General features: G+C 54.4%; 1 protein-coding gene across 1 annotated transcript; it reads left to right on the forward strand.

Moving 5' to 3' along the window:
- Nucleotides 1-694: 694 nt before the first annotated feature.
- Nucleotides 695-21592, forward strand: LOC144677494 (creatine transporter-like; the record flags this gene model as incomplete). Its single annotated transcript, XM_078537572.1, has 11 exons — nt 695-702; nt 4932-5064; nt 8824-8958; nt 10025-10128; nt 11417-11541; nt 12123-12235; nt 14472-14609; nt 15939-16041; nt 17833-17933; nt 18743-18913; nt 20210-21592. Coding segments are annotated over 11 exons (1269 nt in total), but the record flags the coding sequence as incomplete, so codon positions are not given.
- Between the last annotated feature and the right edge of the window lie 227 nt (nt 21593-21819).

A 21819-nucleotide genomic window follows, 5' to 3' on the forward strand; every position in this document is an offset into this window, starting at 1 on the left:
TATCCCCCCTTTCTCTCCCTCCCTCTCTCGCTCCATCCCTGATCACTCAGTCTCTCGCTCTCTCCTGTCCTTTAACGCTTCTGTCCTTCCATCTCGGATCCATCAATGTCTCCCCTCTCCCCTCCACCCCTGACCCCTCAGTAGCCTCTGCCATTCTCACCCAACGCCCCCCTGGCCCAGTGGGTCTGTACTGACTCTGAAACAGAAGGTACCCGGGGTGATATTTCCATGGAGGGGGTGAGGGTAGCTGCGGGGGAGGGGGGCTGGAGATGAGCTCACGGTCAACCCGCTTCCCTAGAGAAGCCCCCACCACCAAACCCACCCAGGCTCATCCAACAAGGTGTCAGACCCACCGATGATCTCTTCCCCCCCCCTCACACCGTCACCCACACCCTGCCTGACCTTGCCATTGGCATCATGGGCGCTTGTTTTGCTACGCCCCGATATCCCACCATGCACTGCAGGAAGGGCCAGGATCACTGTGGAAACGGAGGGCGGCCATGTTCCTTTGACCCCCCCCTCCCGGATTCACCCAGACGCCGCGTGTTTCCTCGGGGCCTAGCGCCCTCTCACGGTGCCGTTCTCTTGCAGCGCACCGAGCGGACGGCTGCGACACTCCGCGCGTACGGGGCACCGACGCAGCCGAAAGCAACTGACCAATCACAGGAGAGGATTCCAGGACCCCTGACCGGGTCAGGTCTGGTCAGTGCCATTTGAACCTTGACCCTTAACGAGTTTCCGTATCTTTTTTTTTTGCCGCTCGCCGTTTGACTCCGATGTTCTTATTTTTCGGACCGAGGGATCGCGGGGTCGGGGGGAGGTGGGGTGGGGGGGGGGGTGGGGGGGGTGGGGAGGGCGAGGAGGGGGGGAAGGGAATGAATTTGACCTCAGTTTCTCCTTCCCTTTGTGCCCCCGGCTGCTGTTCATGATCACCGACCACCGCTCCTCATGTGAGAGATGCCTGAGCGGCGGAAGGCAAAGGGAAAATGATGAAATTATACAAAGATTTTACAGTTCAAAAAAAATTTAAAGTAAGGGATGAACAGTCACATAAAATTAAATCGTAAAACTTTTAAAAATCAAAAAAATAACAAACAGAAATAAAGTCAAAAAAAATTCAATTAGAAAAATATTTAAAATTTTAAAAATTAAAAAGAAATAAACAAACAAAAAAAATTCAATTATAAAAATGTTTAACATTTAAAAAATAAAAAAGAAATAAACAAACAAAAAAATTCAATTATAAAAATATTTGAAATTTAAAAAATAAAAAAGAAATAAACAAACAAAAAAATTCAATTATAAAAATATTTGAAATTTAAAAAGTTAAAAAGAAATAAACAATCAAAAAAGATTCAATTATAAAAATGTTTGAAATTTTTTAAAAAAGAAATAATCAAAAAATTTCAATTATAAAAATATTTAAAATTTAAAAAGTTAAAAAGAAATAAACAATCAAAAAATATTCAATTATAAAAATATTTAACATTTAAAAAAGCAAAAAGAAATAAACAATCAAAAAATTCAATTATAAAAATATTTGAAATTTAAAAAGTTAAAAAGAAATAAACAATCAAAAAAATTCAATTATAAAAATATTTAAAATTTTACAAATTAAAAAGAAATAAACAATCAAAAAAATTCAATTATAAAAATGTTTAAAATTTAAAAAGTTAAAAAGAAATAAACAATCAAAAAAGATTCAATTATAAAAATATTTGAAATTTAAAAAGTTAAAAAGAAATAAACAATCAAAAAAGATTCAATTATAAAAATATTTGAAATTTAAAAAGTTAAAAAGAAATAAACAATCAAAAAAGATTCAATTATAAAAATATTTAAAATTTAAAAAATTAAAAAGAAATAAACAATCAAAAAAGATTCAATTATAAAAATATTTAAAATTTAAAAAGTTAAAAAGAAATAAACAATCAAAAAAGATTCAATTATAAAAATGTTTAATATTTAAAAAGTTAAAAAGAAATAAACAATCAAAAAAGATTCAATTACAAAAATATTTGAAATTTAAAAAGTTAAAAAGAAATAAACAATCAAAAAAATTCAATTATAAAAATATTTAAAATTTAAAAAATTAAAAAGAAATGAACAATAAAAAAATTCAATTAGAATTTTTTTTAAATTAAAAATTAAAGAAATAATGAAAAATATTAACTATAAAACTTTTAAACATGAAAATAACAAAAAGTAATAAACAATAAAAGAATTAAATTATAAAAATGTTGACAATTTTAAAAAATTTTAAAAAGAAATAAACAATAAAAAAAATTAAATCACAAAACTTAAGAATTTTAAAAAATAAATAAAAATAAATAAACAAAAAAATTCAATTATACAAATTTTAAAAAAAAACAAAGAAAATAAAAATAAAACAGAACTAAACAAGTAAATGAAAAACACAAAAATGAAAAGAGAATTAATAAAAAATAACAAAAAATAAAACAAAACATATTGAACACAAAACAACTTTAAAATTAAAAAACAAAAAAAATCATTTTAAAAACTAAAAGAATAAAATGAAAAAAAAATCAAAACATTTTAAAAGTTCCAAAAACTAAATAAAACAAAATAAATAAACGGAAAACAAAACAAAATAAAAAATTAAACAATAAAAATAATAGAAAGAAAAGAAAATAACAGAAAGCTAAAAATAAACAAACTAAAGATAAATAAAAGCTAAAAATGTAAAAAAAGCAAAAATTAAAAAGAAAACAGCTGCCAAAAAACTAAAGAACGGAAAAATTAAAATGAACAAATTTTAAAAGAAATAAAAATTAAAAAACACCAGAAAACAAAAAAATCTAAAGAATAATAACAACAAAAAAAAACCCCCCAAAAATAAGTAAAGATGGTAAAAATAAAAGGTAAAAAAGCCAAAAGAATGTTGGCTTAGCCAACAATGCTGCCACCCTGTGAAGGAATAAAAAACTTCACGATGTGAGAATAGTGATGAGGTGTCGTCTCAATGAAGCCCCCAAGCTCTTGGCTTCACCCAAACATTGCCCCTTTGGGCGCTGGGGGGGTGAGGGGAACAATCACCGGCTCCTGACTGTAAGGGCACTGAGGCTGGATGGGTGCCAACCACACACTCCCCCGCCCACCCAATCAACGTTCGCAAGGTGGTCCCGGACCCCCCCCCAACCCGGTATCCTTTCTTCACTCTGGGTGTTGCAGTGCCCCCCAACCAGCACCATCCAGGGGCGGCGGTCACCCATTCAGAGGCCAGGGAGAGGCCTTGGCGGGTAGGTTGGCAAATGGGGTGCGGCACTGAGCAGGAAGTCAGCCGGATGTCTGATGGGAGGGGGTGGGGGAGGGATGTGGCGCTAAAAGGGCAGGAATTTACCAGCAACCGCCACCCTATGGAAGCATCCCGCGCGGTAACTAACCTCTGACCCGAGGTGTACATATAGAATCCTACAGCACAGAAGGAGGCCATTCATTCCATCATGCTTGTGCCAGCCCGTTGGAGAGAGCTATCCAGTTAATCCCACACACCCTCCCGCCCCATCTCTTTCCCTCATAACCCTGCAAATTTTTCCCTTCAAGTATTTATCCAACTCCCCCTTTCCGAGGGTGAATCTGCTTCTCCCGCCCTTTCGGGCAGCGCCTTCCAGATCACCACAACTCGCTGCAGCCAAACAAACATTCTCCTCATCTCCCCCAACTCTGGTTCCTTTACCGATTCTCTTCAATCTGTGTCTCCCCCCCTCCGGTTACCGACTCTCCAGCCACTGGAAACAGTTTCTCCTCAATCACTCGATCGAGACCCTCCTCCCCCTCGTGATTTTGAACCCCCCCCCCTCGATTCAATCTCCCCCCCCCTTCACCTTCTCCGCTCCGAGGAGAACAATCCCAGCCTCTCCCAACATGAACTGAAGTCCCCCTTCATCCCTGGGGCTAAACCCCTCCTCCGCACTATCCTCGAGGACCTCGACATACTTCCTACCCTCCGCACTCTCCTCGAGGACCTCGACATACTTCCTACCCTCCGCACTCTCCTCGGGGACCTCAACATACTTCCTACCCTCCGCACTCTCCTCGAGGACCTCGACATACTTCCTACCCTCCGCACACTCCTCGAGGACCTCGACATACTTCCTACCCTTCTCACTCTCCTCGAGGACCTCGACATACTTCCTACCCTCCGCACTCTCCTCGAGGACCTCGACATACTTCCTACCCTCCGCACTCTCCTCGAGGACCTCTACATACCTCCTACCCTCCGCACTCTCCTTGACATACTTTCTAAAGTGTGGAAGCAAGAAATGGCCACTTATACTGTTGATCTCGATGTTTAAGGAGCCCGAGATCCAATTAGAATTGACGCCCGTCTTCAGAATGTTTCATTTGGGAGTGATAATCTTCCTCTGAGTCTTAGCCGGCACCATCTGATGTTACGATTGTTCACCAGGGTGCCAACCTTGTCCGGGCCTTGTCTAGGGCGCGATTACCAAGCCAAGTAGGAAGGGAAAGGTTGGCGGGGGGGGAAGGGGGTGTGCGTGGGGGAAGGGTGGCACAACTAAGATCATGGTGGCCGCCAGGGATGTTGGGGGAGCCAGGAGTCATTCCCACTGGCGCCGCGCTAGCAGCGGGAGGGGGGAGAGACGCTGGGAATGGCGCTGGGAATTGGGAATGGACACAGTTGGCGGCTGCGGGATTGGGGCCTGTTCCTACCTGACTCGTTCACCATCCCATCCCTGCCCCACCACCCCTGGGCCAGGGGCGAAGCGAGACGGGGTGAGGAGGTTCACACCCGAGCGCCCACGCGGGGTACTTGGGCCGCTGCTTGGCGGGTTCTTGGTTGGCGCTGCCAAGTTGACCTCTTCCCTCCCACTGCACCCCACCCACCCCCACCACCCCCTGCTCCCTGACGCCACCACACATCCAGGCTGACCCTGTGCTCGCTCTTACAGGAGGAAGGTGCTAAACCTCTCGACTGGGCTGGAGGAGGTCGGGGAAATGAGCTGGGAGCTGGCCCTCTCCCTGATGGCGACTTGGCTTGTGGTCTACTTCTGTGTCTGGAAGGGGGTGAAGACAACCGGCAAGGTAGGGCTGACTCGCAGTCGGAGGCTGGGGCCAGCCAGGGGTGCGTGGGGGAGGCGGGAGGCACCACACCCCTTCCCGTTCACTCCCGCCGTCCGCAATCCCAATCCCAAACCCCTTCCCATTCACTCCCACTGTCCACAATCCCAAACCCCTTCCCGTTCACTCCCACTGTCCACAATCCCAAACACCTTCCCGTTCACTCCCGCCGTCCACAATCCCAACCCCAAACACCTTCCCGTTCACTCCCACTGTCCACAATCCCAATCCCAAACCCCTTCCCGTTCACTCCCGCCGTCCACAATCCCAATCCCAAACCCCTTCCCGTTCACTCCCACTGTCCACAATCCCAATCCCAAACCCCTTCCCGTTCACTCCCACTGTCCACAATCCCAATCCCAAACCCCTTCCCGTTCACTCCCACTGTCCACAATCCCAAAGCACCCAAACCCCTTCCCGTTCACTCCCACTGTCCACAATCCCAATCCCAAACCCCTTCCCGTTCACTCCCACTGTCCACAATCCCAATCCCAAACCCCTTCCCGCTCACTCCCACTGTCCACAATCCCAATGGACCCCAACCCCTTCCCGTTCACTCCCACTGTCCACAATCCCAATGGACCCAAACCCCTTCCTGTTCACTCCCACTGTCCACAATCCCAATGGACCCAAACCCCTTCCCGTTCACTCCTGCTGTACACAATCCCAATGGACCCAAACCCCTTCCCATTCACTCCCACTGTCCACAACCCCAATCCCAAACCCCATCCCGTTCACTCCCACTGTCCACAATCCCAATGGACCCAAACCCCTTCCCATTCACTCCCACTGTACACAATCCCAATGGACCCAAACCCCTTCCCGTTCACTCCCACTGTCCACAATCCCAATGGACCCAAACCCCTTCCTGTTCACTCCCACTGTACCCAATCCCAATGGACCCAAACCCCTTCCTGTTCACTCCCACTGTACTGGTGGGGAGAGGTCTGTCACTGTATAACACTGGGGTGCAGTACTGGCGGGGACGGGTCTGTCACTGTATAACACTGGGGTGCAGTACTGGCGGGGACGGGTCTGTCACTGTATAACACTGGGGTACAGTACTGGCGGGGACGGGTCTGTCACTGTATAACATTGGGGTACAGTACTGGCGGGGACGGGTCTGTCACTGTATAACACTGGGGTACAGTACTGGTAGGGACGGGTCTGTCACTGTATAACACTGGGGTACAGTACTGGTGGGGCTGGGTCTGTCACTGTATAACACTGGGGTACAGTACTGGTGGGGACGGGTCTGTCACTGTATAACACTGGGGTACAGTACTGGTGGGGACGGGTCTGTCACTGTATAACACTGGGGTACAGTACTGGTGGGGACGGGTCTGTCACTGTATAACACTGGGGTACAGTACTGGTAGGGACGGGTCTGTCACTGTATAACACTGGGGTACAGTACTGGTGGGGACGGGTCTGTCACTGTATAACACTGGGGTACAGTACTGGTGGGGACGGGTCTGTCAGTGTAATTGTGAAGCAATTACACTCTGACTGATGTAGGATGTAGCTTGTAGCAATTACCCTCTGACTGACTCCTCGAAGTGCAACTTGCTGCAATTAGCCTCTGACTGACCTTAGGACACGCTTTCGACAATCTCAGTGATCTCAGGATGTGCCTTTCGGCCGTCTCCCCCGTCTGTTTGTCCTCAGTACCCGCCTGCGTGCAGCGCAAACGTTTCAAGGGGGCAGGGCCGGGCGAAATTCCCTCTCCGTCACGGCAGGCCAGGGGTGAGAGGGGTCACGCCAAGTCCGAGAGCTCCAACGAGACGTGTGGGCCTACCGGGAGGCTGGAATTCGGGAAGGGCACGCCGGGCCGGGATTATAGCTCCCAATTCTCAGGGCCGGTCGCCAAGGAAACCGCTCAAAGGCCTGGGGCCTGAACGCTCGTCAATTCAAAAGGAGTTTGGACCAGGCCAAGAAACCGCCCTGTCTCCGGGGCAACGGTGGTCGATGTACGGAGCTGCCCGTGACCTCCCGCAGCCGGAGGTTGGGAACAAAGAGGAGGAAACCTTCCCTTCTCTCTCTCTCTCACTCTCTCTCTCTTTCTCCCCCACCCTCGTTCCCTCCCTCCGGCCTGGCGGAGCCTCAGGCCTTCAGTCAGGCTTCAAAATGGAGGCCGCCGCTCCTCGATTCCCCTCCATCGCTCCACTTCACTCGCCCTCCTCCTGCAGGCCAACCCCCCCACACAACCACCCCCCCACACCTCCCCCCTGCTTCCCATTCCCGCCCGGACCTCAGATCTCCACGGTTATGAGCCAATCTCCTTCCGGAACTTTCCCTCTTGGCCACCCCCTCCATTTTCTCCCCTCCTGTCCCAAGGTCACGGACTGGGTGGGGACAATAGGAGGGGGAGGGTGGTGGCTCGGCGAGGGACAGGGGAGCAGAGTGGGGGTGGGGGGTGGTGGGGGTGGACAGACGGGCAGATGGGCAGAGGCAGACGGGCAGACGGGCAGACGTGCAAGGACTCTGCGCTCCCGCCCCCAAACCCCCGCCCCCATCACCTCAGGACCTCCCCACAGCGCCTCACGGCCGACAGAGGGGAGCTTTCCTTTCGAGTGAGGTCACTGTCGCGACGGAAGGGAAGCCCATTTGCGCACAGCAAGATCCCACACGCAGCCATCGTGCTAACGACGCAGGTCATCTGGTTTGGGTTCTTTTTTTAAGGGGAAGGGGTGTTGGGTGAGGTGGTAAATATTAGGCCCCAGGGACGCCGGGGAGAATTTTCGCCAACCCCTGCCCCTCTCTCTCACGCCCGACTCCCCCCTTCCTGCCCCCACAGCCCCCCTGCTGTTCTCCCAATAGAGGCCTCGGGATCTTTTACATCCACCTCAGAGAGCAGAGAGGGGGCCTCGGGGTTCATGTTCCATCAGCACTGACGCTCCGACAGTGCGGCGCTCCCTCAGCACTGACCCTCCGACAGTGCGGCGCTCCCTCAGCACTGACCCTCCGACAGTGCGGCGCTCCCTCAGCACTGACCCTCCGACAGCGCGGCGCTCCCTCAGCACTGACCCTCCGACAGTGCGGCGCTCCCTCAGCACCGACCCTCCCACGGTGCGGCGCTCCCTCGGCACCGACCCTCCGACGGTGCGGCGCTCCCTCGGCACTGACCCTCCGACAGTGCGGCGCTCCCTTGGCACTGACCCTCCGACAGTGCGGAATCCCTCAGCACTGACCCTCCGACAGTGCGGCGCTCCCTCAGCACTGACCGTCCGACAGTGCGGCGCTCCCTCAGCACTGACCCTCCGACAGTGCGGCGCTCCCTCAGCGCCGACCCTCCGACAGTGCGGCGCTTCCTCGGCACTGACCCTCCGCCAGTGCGGAATCCCTCAGCACTGACCCTCCGACAGTGCGGGGCTCCCTCAGCACTGACCCTCCGACAGTGCGGCGCTCCCTCAGCACTGACCCTCCGACAGTGCGGCGCTCCCTCGGCACTGACCCTCCGCCAGTGCGGAATCCCTCAGCACTGACCCTCCGACAGTGCGGGGCTCCCTCAGTACTGGTACTAGGGCGGGTGGGTATCACGTTTGGACGCTGGGTTTCCAGTATCCGGAGCGGGTGCTTGAAATCCGACCTGCTGACCCGGAGGCGACTGAGGTATGGTTGACACGGGAGGGGGGGGCAAGTTGCGGGTGTGAGGCGGGGGGACGATGCCTTCTGTAGTCAAATAGCTGAAAATGGTCTGCTTTCCTTCCCCTCTGTCTGCAGGTTGTTTATTTCACAGCCACCTTCCCCTACATCATCCTGATCATCCTGCTTGTGCGTGGTGTGACCCTCCCGGGGGCCGTCCAGGGCATTATCTACTACTTGAGGCCAGAGTGGTCGAAGCTGGGTGAAGCACAGGCAAGTAGGCCGAGGGTGGCTGGGTGGGGAGTCCCACGCAACCCTGTGCAATGTTCTTGAAGTCTGACTTATAAAAAACTCGGTCACGGCGCTCCAAAACACGGTGTCTGTGTGGTCAATTTCCCCCTTGGCCCCAGCGGCACTCAGCACTGACCCTCCGACAGTACGGCTCTCCCTCAGCACTGACCCTCCGACAACACGGCGCTCCCTCAGCACTGACCCTCCGACAGAGCGGCGCTCCCTCAGCACTGACCCTCCGACAGAGCGGCGCTCCCTCAGCACTGACCCTCCGACAGAGCGGCGCTCCCTCAGCACTGACCCTCCGACAGTGCGGCGCTCCCTCAGCACTGACCCTCCGACAGTGCGGCACTCCCTCAGCACTGACCCTCCGACAGTGCGGCGCTCCCTCAGCACTGACCCTCCGACAGTGCGGTGCTCCCTCAGCACCGACCCTCCGACAGGGCGGCGCTCCCTCAGCGCTGACACTCCGACAGTGCGGCGCTCCCTCAGCACCGACCCTCCGACAGTGCGGCGCTCCCTCAGCGCTGACCCTCCGACAGTGCGGCGCTCCCTCAGCGCTGACCCTCCGACAGTGCGGCGCTCCCTCAGCGCTGACCCTCCGACAGCGCGGCGCTCCCTCAGCACTGACCCTCCGACAGCGCGGCGCTCCCTCAGCACTGCCCCTCTGACAGTGCGGCGCTCCCTCAGCGCTGACCCTCCGACAGTGCGGCCCCATCATTGTCGGTGCACGCTGATTTCGGTGATCCCTGCCTAACGCCTCCATGATTGGCCTCAGTGACGATGAGGACTGGAGTTGGGTGTGGGCGGCGGCCTGTGAACAGATTGGCCAGCGAGGCCACACCCAGGGGCAGCGGCGTTGGCTTGGGCTGCCGTCCTGCGCTTCCCGCCACAGGCGAATAGCTGATCGCCAACCCATCGTGTGGGGGTCGGGATCGGGGTGAATCGGGATGAAATGAGGCGAGTCGATTCAGGGAGGTAGGGGGGGAGCCGGGGAGCTATTCCACCACGTTGGCCTCACTCCGCCCTCGTGCGTTCTGCCCTGCAGGTCTGGATCGATGCCGGCACGCAGATTTTCTTCTCCTACGCCATCGGCCTTGGCGCCCTCACCGCGTTGGGCAGTTATAACCAGTTCAACAACGATTGTTACAAGTAAGGCGGGCGGGCGAGAGTTGGGGGCGTGGGGAGGTGGCCGAGGGCGGGCAAGGAGTCAAAGGGGGTTGGTGGATGAGGGGATCCACCAGCCCTGAGGGGATCCACCAGCCCCCTCTTCCGCTGGAACACCAGCCATTTGGAGGCGCCAGACCGCACAACCGACCCTCTCGGCAAACTCAAAGGGGCAACCACGAACCTGCCGTGAGATTGTAGGCTCAGCAACCCCCCGTGCTGTACCTGTCCTGGGAGTGTTTGATGGGGACGGTGTAGAGGGAGCTTTACTCTGTATCTAACCCCGTGCTGTACCTGTCCTGGGAGTGTTTGATGGGGACGGTGTAGAGGGAGCTTTACTCTGTATCTAACCCCGTGCTGTACCTGTCCTGGGAGTGTTTGATGGGGACGGTGTAGAGGGAGCTTTACTCTGTATCTAACCCCGTGCTGTACCTGTCCTGGGAGTGTTTGATGGGGACGGTGTAGAGGGAGCTTTACTCTGTATCTAACCCCGTGCTGTACCTGTCCTGGGAGTGTTTGATGGGGACGGTGTAGAGGGAGCTTTACTCTGTATCTAACCCCGTGCTGTACCTGTCCTGGGAGTGTTTGATGGGGACGGTGTAGAGGGAGCTTTACTCTGTATCTAACCCCGTGCTGTACCTGTCCTGGGAGTGTTTGATGGGGACGGTGTAGAGGGAGCTTTACTCTGTATCTAACCCCGTGCTGTACCTGTCCTGGGAGTGTTTGATGGGGACGGTGTAGAGGGAGCTTTACTCTGTATCTAACCCCGTGCTGTACCTGTCCTGGGAGTGTTTGATGGGGACGGTGTAGAGGGAGCTTTACTCTGTATCTAACCCCGTGCTGTACCTGTCCTGGGAGTGTTTGATGGGGACGGTGTAGAGGGAGCTTTACTCTGTATCTAACCCCGTGCTGTACCTGTGCTGGGAGAGTTTGATGGGGACGGTGTAGAGGGAGCTTTACTCTGTATCTAACCCCGTGCTGTGCCTGTCCTGGGAGTGTTTGATGGGGACGGTGTAGAGGGAGCTTTACTCTGTATCTAACCCCGTGCTGTACCTGTCCTGGGAGTGTTTGATGGGGACGGTGTAGAGGGAGCTTTACTCTGTATCTAAACCCCGTGCTGTACCTGTCCTGGGAGTGTTTGATGGGGACGGTGTAGAGGGAGCTTTACTCTGTATCTAACCCCGTGCTGTACCTGTCCTGGGAGTGTTTGATGGGGACGGTGTAGAGGGAGCTTTACTCTGTATCTAACCCCGTGGTGTCCCTCTTCTCTCAGAGATGCCTTCATACTGGCATTGGTGAACAGTGGGACCAGTTTCTTTGCCGGGTTCGTTGTCTTCTCTATCTTGGGGTTCATGGCTCAAGAACGGGGAGTGGACATCTCTCAGGTGGCAGATTCAGGTAAGTCAACGGGACCCCTTGGCAACTGTTGCCATGATAGATATCCCAATGGTTTCTCCCTTCCCTTCATGCTCCGAAGCGCTGAATGGGCCTCCTCCTGTTCCTGTGTAACAGGCTCGAGAGAGAGGGGCTGAATGGCCTCCTCCTGTTCCTGTTGAAGGAAAGACAGACACTTGCCCCATTTGGTGCGAAGCGTCACCCTGGACCAAAATGGCCCTTTCCAAGATTTGGCGCCATGTCCAAAATGGCCGCCGCTGTTCTGCGGCCTACAGGACAGGCTGCGCCCTCAGGAAAAAGCCCCTAGTGAAGCGAGCGTTACGAGCGGCTTCCTGTCGGCATTGGAAGGAATTCCTGCCGGTTGGAGAAGCTGAGGTGACCGTTTTCTCGCGGCCTATAGGCGAGAAAGCGCGTTCAGGGTGCCATTGATCTGCGGACATTGCTCGCCGGGAGGGCGGCTTGGCGGAGATTGGGGGGGGCGGTGGGGCTTTCCGGCCCACGCCCCCACACCCCCCCCACCCCCTCCCCCACTCCTCGCCCCGCTGTCGTTGCCGCCTCTTAACGGTTGCTATGGTCTCCCCCAGGACCCGGCCTGGCCTTCATCGCCTACCCGAAGGCCGTGACCCTGATGCCGTTCCCGCAAGTGTGGGCTGCCTTATTCTTCATCATGCTCCTGCTCCTGGGACTGGGGAGTCAGGTAAGGCCGTGGGCGGGGGACTGTGCGCGGGGAGGGTAGGGGGGGCGGCGTGGGGTGGGGGGAGCGCCAACGCGAGCCTCGGAGCGGAGTGCGGGGGGCTGGCATAGGGGTCGTAACCCGGAAGGCAAGGGTCGTGACCTGGAACGCAAGGGCCGTGACCCGGAAAGCAAGGGTCGTGACCCAGGAGACTCGGATCATGACCCAGGAGGCAGGGGCCTAAGCCGGGGAGGGAGGGGTCATAACCCTGCGAGGCAGGGTCCGTAACCCGGGAGGTAGGGGTCGTAACCCGGGAGGTAGGGGTCGTAACCCGGGAGGTAAGGGTCGTAACCCGGGAGGCGGGGGTCGTAACCCGGGAGGTAGGGGTCGTAACCCGGGAGGCAGGGGTCGTAACATGGGGGGCAAGGGTCATAACCCTGGATTCCGCGGGCAAGAGGAGGGGAGCTGCGGGTATTTGGGAAGTTGTAGAATTTGTCCCTTCCTCTACCCCCGAATTAATGCAATATTTTGGAATTTGAATCCGTTACAAACCTCAAATTAAATTATTATTCAGGAGCGATTCACCCCTTTTCTAACTCTCCTCCCAGACTCCTGGAAAAGTATGTACAGACCCAGAAACAGGCCATTCGGCCCCTCTGCTCCATGCCGGTGTTTCCTGCCACACTCACCCAGCCTCCTTTCCCACTCCCCCAATCCATCTCCCCCCCCTATCCCCCATATCCTTCTATTCCTTTCCCCCCCTCGTGTGTTTATCCAGCTCCTTAAACACATCGACACGATTCACCTCCACCCCCTCCCTGTGGGATCGAGTTCCACACTCTCCCCGCTCTCCGGGTAAAGACCTTTCTCCTGAATTCCCTCCCCCCCCGATCGGGTTTATTAGGGACTGTCTTATATCAATGGCCCCCCCTCCTAGTTCTGGTCTCCGCTCCGTCCCCCGCAAGTGGAAACATCTTCTCTACGTCGACCCTATCGAAACCCCCTCCGTCATTTTAAAGAGCTCGATCGGGTCACCCCCCCCACCCTCAGCCTCCTCTTTTCTAGAGGAAAGAGCCCCGGCCGGTTCGGTCTGTCCAAAGGTGAGTTAATATTCTTTGCCCCCAGTTCTCACGTGGTTCAGAGATTGGAGGCAGAGGTCAGGGGTGTAAAACTGACAGTAACAGTATAAGATTATAAACAAGGTTATAAACCAGGGTTTATTACGCCAAGAGAGCTGATCGAAGGGGAGGCCTGCAAAACAGGACTTAAGCCAACTCAGAGTTCAAACCACAACCAGGCAGACTGTGAAACTGGAATTAATTCTGTTCGCAAACCCCTCCAACCCAGCCCCTACAACCCTCCCTATCACTGTAACCTCCTCCAGCCCCTACGCCGCTCCCTATCTCTGTAACCTCCTCCAGCCCCTACACCCCCTCCCTATCTCTGTAACCTCCTCCAGCCCCTACAACCCTCCCTATCTCTGTAACCTCCTCCAGCCCCTACAACCCTCCCTATCTCTGTCACCTCCTCCAGCCCCTACGCCCCTCCCTATCTCTGTAACCTCCTCCAGCCGCTACAACCCTCCCTATCTCTGTAACCTCCTCCAGCCCCTACAACCCTCCCTATCTCTGTAGCCTCCTCCAGCCCCTACAACCCTCCCTATCTCTGTAACCCCCTCCAGCCCCTACAACCCTCCCTATCTCTGTAACCCCCTCCAGCCCCTACAACCCTCCCTATCTCTGTAACCCCCTCCAGCCCCTACAACCCTCCCTAAATCTGTAACCTCCTACAACCCTCCGAGATCTCTGCGCTCCTCCAATTCCGGCCTCTCGAGCATCCCCCGATTCCCATCGCTCCGCCATTGGCGGCCGTGCCTTCAGCTGCCTGGGGGGTGCCCCTGAGCTCTGGAATTCCCTCCCTAAACCTCTCCTCCTCTCTCTCTCCCTCCTCCTATAAGACGCTCCTTAAAAACTGGCCCCTCTGACCGAGCTTTTGGTCCCCTGTCCCTAATATCCCCGCGTGTGGCTGGGGGTCAGCTTCTGTCTGGTTTACGCTCCCGTGAAGTGTCTTGGGGGGACGTTTTATTGTGGTGAGGGCGTTATAGAAGGTCAAGTTTGTTGGTGCAAGTTGGACGTCCCAATCTGTAGTCCAATGGGCCTACGTGCGCAGTTGGCGGGGGGAGGCACGAAGCAGTGCAGAGCACGCGAGGAGACTCGGACAGGGCCCTTGACCACTATCCCGTGTTTTTTGGCCTCCACAGTTTGTCGGAGTTGAGGGGTTCGTCACCGGGATTCTGGACCTCCTCCCCTCCAAGTACTACTTCCGGTATCAGCGGGAGGTCGCGGTGGCCGTCTGCATAGGCCTCAGCTTCATCATCGACCTCACCATGGTGACGCAGGTAAGCTGGGCTCCACACCGCTGCCCCCCATGTTGAAGCGGGCGCACTTTGACCTCTCACCCCCCACCCCCCCTGACCTTGTCTCCGTTGCTGCCCCCTCTTTGAGGGGGGGTGCCACTATTCCCATTCCAGGGCAGGGACTCCGCTCGCACGGCGGGGTTTCTGTTCCCCCCTCCAATTCCCCCCAACGCCATCCCAATGCCTTCCCCCCCCATTTATGTACGTCACCCCACGCTGTCTGTTGACAATACCAAGCTAGGTGGAAAGGAAGCTGTGTGGAGGATACAAAGAGCCAACAAAGAGGTGGCGACAGGTTAAACGAGTGGGCAACAAGGTGGCGGACGGGGTATAATGTGCGGGGAAGTGTGAGGATTTTCACTTTGGTCGCGAGAATAAAAAAGCAGGATCTTTTTCGAAGATGTGCACGTTGAAAATGCCGACGTTCAAAGTGACTTGCGTGTGCGGAACTCTGAAAGTTTGCCTGTGGGATTAGTGAGCCATTAGGGAGGCTAATAGCACGTTTGCTAATGTCTTAAGGGGATTGGAGGACAGGAGTAAGGAAGTCTTGCTGGAGTTGGGCAGGTGAGACCACCTCTGGAATAACCGTTCGCAGTTTTGGTCTCCACATTTAAGGAAGGGTATACTCGCACTGGAGGTGGTACAGCGGAGGTTCACTCGATCGGTCCCTGGGATGAGGGGGGGGAGGTTGTCCGACGATGAGAGGCTTGAGTGAATCGGGCCGATGTTCTCTGGAGTTTAGCAGAACGAGAGGCGATGGCATTGAGACGGACGAGAGTCTGAAGGGGGTTTGACAGGGGTGGGCGCGGAGAGATTGTTTCCCCTGCTCGGGGGGAATCTAAAACACGGGGGGACAGTCTCAGGATAAGGGGGCCGATCATTCGGGACTGAGGAGAGGAGAAATTTCTTCACCCGAGGCGCCAAGGTCCGAAATTCTCTCCCCTCCCCCTACACCCCCCTGCCCAGCCTCGCCCATGCCCTCCCCACACCCTTGGCCATCGGGGCAACCTTGACCATGCAGCTTTGGACGTTGAGGTGGTTGACCTCCCTGTGACCTCACCAATGGGCCAATGGGGGGAGGGGAGGGGCGGCGGCCAAGGAGGGGGAGCTAAAGCTTGACGATTGGAACCCGGCGTCCGAGCGGCCGACCCCTCTGTGACCCCTCGCGGCAGGGTCGATGCTTGACCGATCAACGGGGGTGGGGAGGGAGGGGGGGAAGGGCGGGCCAATAAGTGGGGGGTTGTTGCTGGGGTGCGCGAAGGTTGACCTTTCAACTTTGGTGTCTCAACGACCTTCCCATCACACACACAGGGTGGAATGTACCTCTTCCAGCTCTTCGACTATTACTCAGCGAGTGGGATGACCTTGCTTTGGCAAGCATTCTGGGAGTGCATCGTTGTGGCTTGGGTATATGGTGAGTAATATTCTCTGTGCTTGCTTTTCATTCGTTCATGGGGTGTGGGGGTCGCTGGCTGGGCCCAGCATTTATTGCCCATCCCTAGTTGCCCCTTTGAGAAGGTGGTGGGGGTGAGCTGCCTTCTTGAGCCGCTGCAGTCCCCGTGTGGTGTAGGTACACCCACCGTGCTGTTAGGGAGGGAGTTCCAGGATTTTGTCCCGTGTGGTGTAGGTACAACCACGGCGCTGTTAGGGAGGGAGTTCCAGGATTTTGTCCGTGTGGTGTAGGTACACCCACCGCGCTGTTAGGGAGGGAGTTCCGGGATTTTGTCCCGTGTGGTGTAGGTACACCCACTGCGCTGTTAGGGAGGGAGTTCCCAGGATTTTGACCCAGCGACAGTGAAGGAACGGCCGATATATTCCCAAGTCGGGATGGTGAGGGGCTCGGAGGGGGAACTTGCAGGTGGTGGTGTTCCCCATGTGTCTGCTGCCCTTGTCCTTCTAGGTGGTAGAGGTGGTGGGTTTGGGCGGCGCTGTCGAAGGAGCCTTGGCGAGTTGCTGCAGTGCATCTTGTCGATGGTACACACGCTGCTGCCCCTGTGCGTCGGTGGTGGTGGGGGGAGTGAATGTTTGTGGATGGGGTGCCGATCGAGCGGGGGCTGCTTTGTCCTGGACGGTGTCGAGCTTCTTGAGTGTTGTGGGAGCTGCACTCATCCAGGCAAGTGGGGAGTATCCCATCACACTCCTGACTTGTGCCTTGTAGATGGTGGACAGGCTTTGGGGGAGTCAGGAGGTGAGTTACTCACCGCAAGCACAAAAACGGATAAAAATGGACAAGATTGGCACCAAAACCCAGTTCAAGCGGCCGATTCCTGGGACGAAGGGGATTTGTCTGATGAGGAAAGGTTGAGCAGGTTGGGCCTCTACCCATTGGAGTTTAGAAGAATGAGAGGTGATCTTATTGAAACATATCAGATTCTGAGGGGAGGGGGTTTGACAGGGTGGATGCTGAGGGGATGTTTCCCTCCCCTCGTGGGGTGAATCTAGAACGAGGGGAGGGGGCACAGTTTCAGAATGAGGGGTCTCCCATTGAAGACGGAGATGAGGAGGAATTTCTTCTCTCAGAGGGTGGTCAGTCTGTGGAATTCTCTCTCCCCCCCCAGAGAGCAGCGGGGGCCGGGTCACTGAATATATTCAAGGCCAAGTGAGACAGATTTCTGATCGACGATGGGGGGGTCAAGGTTTTTTTAAAATTATTCATTCACGGGGTGTTGGGGTCGCTGGCTGGGCCCAGCATTCATTGCCCATCCCTAATGGCCCCCTTGAGAAGGTGGGGCCTTCTTGAGCCGCTGCAGTCCCCGTGTGGTGTAGGTACACCCACCGCGCTGTTAGGGAGGGAGTTCCAGGATTTTGTCCCGTGTGGTGTAGGTACACCCACCGCGCTGTTAGGGAGGGAGTTCCAGGATTTTGACCCGGCAACAGTGAAGGAACGGCCGATATATTTCCAAATGGGGATCGGGGGAGGCGGTTGGGGGGAGGTTGGGAGGGGGTTAGGGAGAGGGTGGTTGGCGTGGTGGGGGGGTGAGGGCCAAGGACAGGCAGGAAAGCAGGGCTGAGGCCACCATCGGGTGGGCCGTGATCTTGTCGAAGGGCTCGAGGGGCCGAATGGCCTCCTCGTGCTCCCGTTTCATGTGTCCTCCACCCCCCCCCCACAACCCCCAACCCCCAAACCTCCACACCTCCACACCTCGAGGGCTTTTCACCTTTAACCCTTCCATCTCCCTTTGCCTCCTCCCCACCCCTCCGACAGGGGCAGACCGGTTCATGGATGACATCGCTTGCATGGTGGGCTATCGGCCTCTCCCGTGGATGAAGTGGTGTTGGAGCTTTGTAACGCCGCTGGTCTGCTTGGTAAGAGCCTCGGGGGGCATCCCCGCGGGGTTGCGTTGGGAGGGCGGGTGGGTGGGCTTAAAGTGCGTGGAGGGGGGTGGTGTCGGTCGGGGGGGGCGAGGTTGGGCGGGGAGGGGACACGGTGTCACTCACCCCCACCCCACCCAGGGAAAGGCGGTTCGGCACCAGCTGATCGACTGCGGCGGGCATCGCAGCCGGGAGAAGCAGGGTGTTCTTTAAAAAATCGCCGCACCGGGCCAACATCGGTGCTCAAAGAGACTTGGTGGGGAGGGAGGAACGCAGAACGTTAGCCTGTCAGTGTCGGCAGGAGACGGGAGTACAAGAATAAACAAGTCTTGATAGAGATCGACAGGGTTTTGGCGAGACCACCTCTGGAATAACCGTGCGCAGTTTTGGTCTCCGCGTTTAAGGAAGGATAGACTCGCATCGGAGGCGGGTACAGTGAAGGTTCACTCGATCGGTCCCTGGGATGAGGGGGAGGTTGTCCGACGATGAGAGGCTGAGTGAATTGGGCCGATGTTCTCTGGAGTTTAGCAGAATGAGAGGCGATCGCATTGAGACGGACGAGATTCTGAAGGGGTTTGACAGGGTGGGCGCGGAGAGATTGTTTCCCCTGCTCGGGGGGAATCTAAAACACGTTGGGGTGGGGACCACAGTCTCAGGATAAGGGGGCCGATCATTTGGGACTGAGATGAGGAGAAATTTCTTCACATTATAGGGTTGGGAATCTTTGGGATTCTCTCCCCCCAGGCCCAACGCAAACTAACTGTCTCTCTCTCTCCCTCTCTCTCTCTCTCCGCCAACCTCAGGGAATCTTCCTCTTCCACCTCATCAACTACAAGCCCCTGACGTACAACAAGGTCTACACTTACCCCTGGTGGGGTGAAGCCCTGGGCTGGTGCCTCGCTCTTGCCTCCATGCTCTGCATCCCGACCACCATCCTCTACAAGCTCTCCAGGGGCAAGGGGACCTTCGCACAGGTCAGTAGGCAGAAGGGCTCAGGCACCTCGGCACCTCCCTGACCTTCCCGTCAGCAGAACTCAGATCCCCTGGCGGCCTGCGGTGGGGGTGGGGTGGAGCAAGATTCCGCAAGTTACTCCAAGAGCAGCACTGACCCTCCGACAGTGCGGCACTCCCTCAGCACTGACTCTCCGACAGTGCGGCGCTCCCTCAGCACTGAATCTCTGACAGTGCGGCGCTCCCTCGGCACTGACCCTCCGACAGTGCGGCGCTCCCTCAGCACAGGCCCTCCGACAGTGCGGCGCTCCCTCAGCACTGACCCTCCGACAGTGTGGCGCTCCCTCGGCACTGACCCTCCGACAGTGCGGCTCTCCCTCAGTACAGTGCAGTGGAATTATGCGACTTGAGGGTGTGGAGTGGGGACTTGAACCCACAGCCTTTGGATTTGGAAGCTAAGATTGCTACCCACTGGGCCGGGATTCAAGCCTTCACAGTGCAGCAGGACAACCCACTGTGCGTTCCACCCCTGAGGGTGGAGCGGATCCCCGTACTCTCACGGAGCAATGCCACTGGAGGTCCGCTAGCATCGGTACTGAGTCACTCGAATCCTATAATAACAAACCAAACTCTCTTTCACCTCGCCCCCCTGGGGGTCTGGAGGGTAACTGAGTCCTTATGCTTGTACTGAAGGTCAAAGACCACGTGTTCTGACAATTTTGTTTTGTCTTCTCTTTGTCTCTCTCTCCCTCTCTCTTTCTCTCTCCCTCTCTCTCTCACATCTCTTCTTCCCCTCTCCCTCTTGCTCCCTCCCTTTCCTATCTCTCTCTTTCTCTGTTTTCACTCTTGCTCCCATCTCTCTCTCTCTCTCTCCCTGCTCTCCCTCCGTCCTGCTCTCTCCTTTTCCACTCCCGCTCTCTCTCACCTGCTCTGTCTCTCGCTTTCCCTCTCTTCGTGTCCATCTCTCTGTCTGCATCATCTGCTCCATCTCTTGCCCCCTGTTTCTCTCTCTCTCTCTCTCTCTCCCCCCTCCTCGCCCTCAATCTCTCTCCCCACCTTCTCTTTCCCCATCTCTCTGTCTCTGTCCTTCTACTCCTGGCTCTCCCTCTATCTCTTTCTCTCTCCCTCACTCTCTCCCTATCTTGCCTCTCTCTCCCCCTCCATCTCTCTCCCTTTCCCTCTCTCCCTCTCTCTCTCTGCCCTTCTCTCTCTCTCCGCTTCCTCTCTCCCCATCTATCTCTCTCTCTCGCTCCCCCCCCATATCTCTCTCCTCTCCCCCTTCTCTCCCTCTCTCACTCCCTCTCTCTCTCTCCCCACAGCGATGGCACCATCTGACAACACCAGTCTGGTCTTCCCACCATCTGCAGTACAGAGGGATCTCTGTAGACTCCGGAGAGCCCTTGCCTGTGGGGAGCTCCACAGAGGAGAAGATTGTGATATATGAGAGTGTGTTGTGAGGGGTCGGGCGGCGAGAGAATGGCTGATTTTAATGTTCCACTAACGCATTTTTTAAAGCGTGCAGATTGGCACAGTTCACATTGGCAGTTTATAACGCAGACCCCAAACTCACCCCTTTAAATGCACTTTATGTTCAGGCTCGTTTTCTATAATTAACTATGTAATCTGGTAAATCTGTCGTGAGGGAGGGAGACATTGGGGTGGGGGGTGGAGGGTTGGGGGTGCAGAGGCTCTGTACTTGTCCTGGACAGTGTAGAGGGGGCTTTACTCTGTATCTAACCCCGTGCTGTACCTGTCCTGGGAGTGTTTGATGGGGGACGGTGTAGAGGGAGCTTTACTCTGTATCTAACCCCGTGCTGTACCTGTCCTGGGAGTGTTTGATGGGGACGGTGTAGAGGGAGCTTTACTCTGTATCTAACCCCGTGCTGTACCTGTCCTGGGAGTGTTTGATGGGGACAGTGTAGAGGGAGCTTTACTCTGTATCTAACCCCGTGCTGTACCTGTCCTGGGAGTGTTTGATGGGGACGGTGTAGAGGGAGCTTTACTCTGTATCTAACCCCGTGCTGTACCTGTCCTGGGAGTGTTTGATGGGGACGGTGTAGAGGGTGCTTTACTCTGTATCTAACCCCGTGCTGTACCTGTCCTGGGAGTGTTTGATGGGGACGGTGTAGAGGGAGCTTTACTCTGTATCTAACCCCGTGCTGTACCTGTCCTGGGAGTGTTTGATGGGGACGGTGTAGAGGGAGCTTTACTCTGTATCTAACCCCGTGCTGTACCTGTCCTGGGAGTGTTTGATGGGGGACGGTGTAGAGGGAGCTTTACTCTGTATCTAACCCCGTAGCCCTACCTGAACAGAAGTGCTTTTCCCAGCAGGGTTCTATTGGAGGGCCAAGTCCGACTGGTTATGAGGGGAGACCCTGTTTTTGACCCCCTCAACCTCTGGAGGTCAGGTGTCGAACCTGGGATCTTTCTGTGCAGTCCAAACTGAAGCAGTTGAGAACTTCATGCCACTTATTATGGTCTATTTATGTTCTATTAATTACACGGATATTAATATATAACATATAGTTACTTCTATATTAAACCATGTTGGCATTATGGACGAGGGGGCTTCAGTTCGTGTTTGGAGAGACCGGAGGAGCCGGGATTGTTCCCCTCGGAGCGGAGAAGGTGAAGGGGGGGAGACTGAATCGTGGGGGGTTCAAAATCACGAGGGGGTCTCGATCGAGTGAATGAGGGGAAACTGTTTCCATTGGCGGGAGGGTCGGTAACCAGAGGGGGAAGGGGGTGGGGGACACAGATTGAAGAGAATCGGCGGGAGGGAGGGAGGGGGGAAGGGGAGATGAGGAGAATTTTATTTATTTTGGACGTGGCGAGTTGTTGTGATCTGGAAGGCGCTGCCCGAAAGGGGAGGGGGAAGCAGATTCACCCTCGAAAACGTTGGGAGGTGGGGAATTGGATGAATACTGGA

This window comes from Cetorhinus maximus, unplaced genomic scaffold (assembly GCF_964194155.1).
Source record: "Cetorhinus maximus unplaced genomic scaffold, sCetMax3.hap1.1 HAP1_SCAFFOLD_2594, whole genome shotgun sequence".
NCBI classification, from domain to species: Eukaryota; Metazoa; Chordata; class Chondrichthyes; order Lamniformes; family Cetorhinidae; genus Cetorhinus; species Cetorhinus maximus.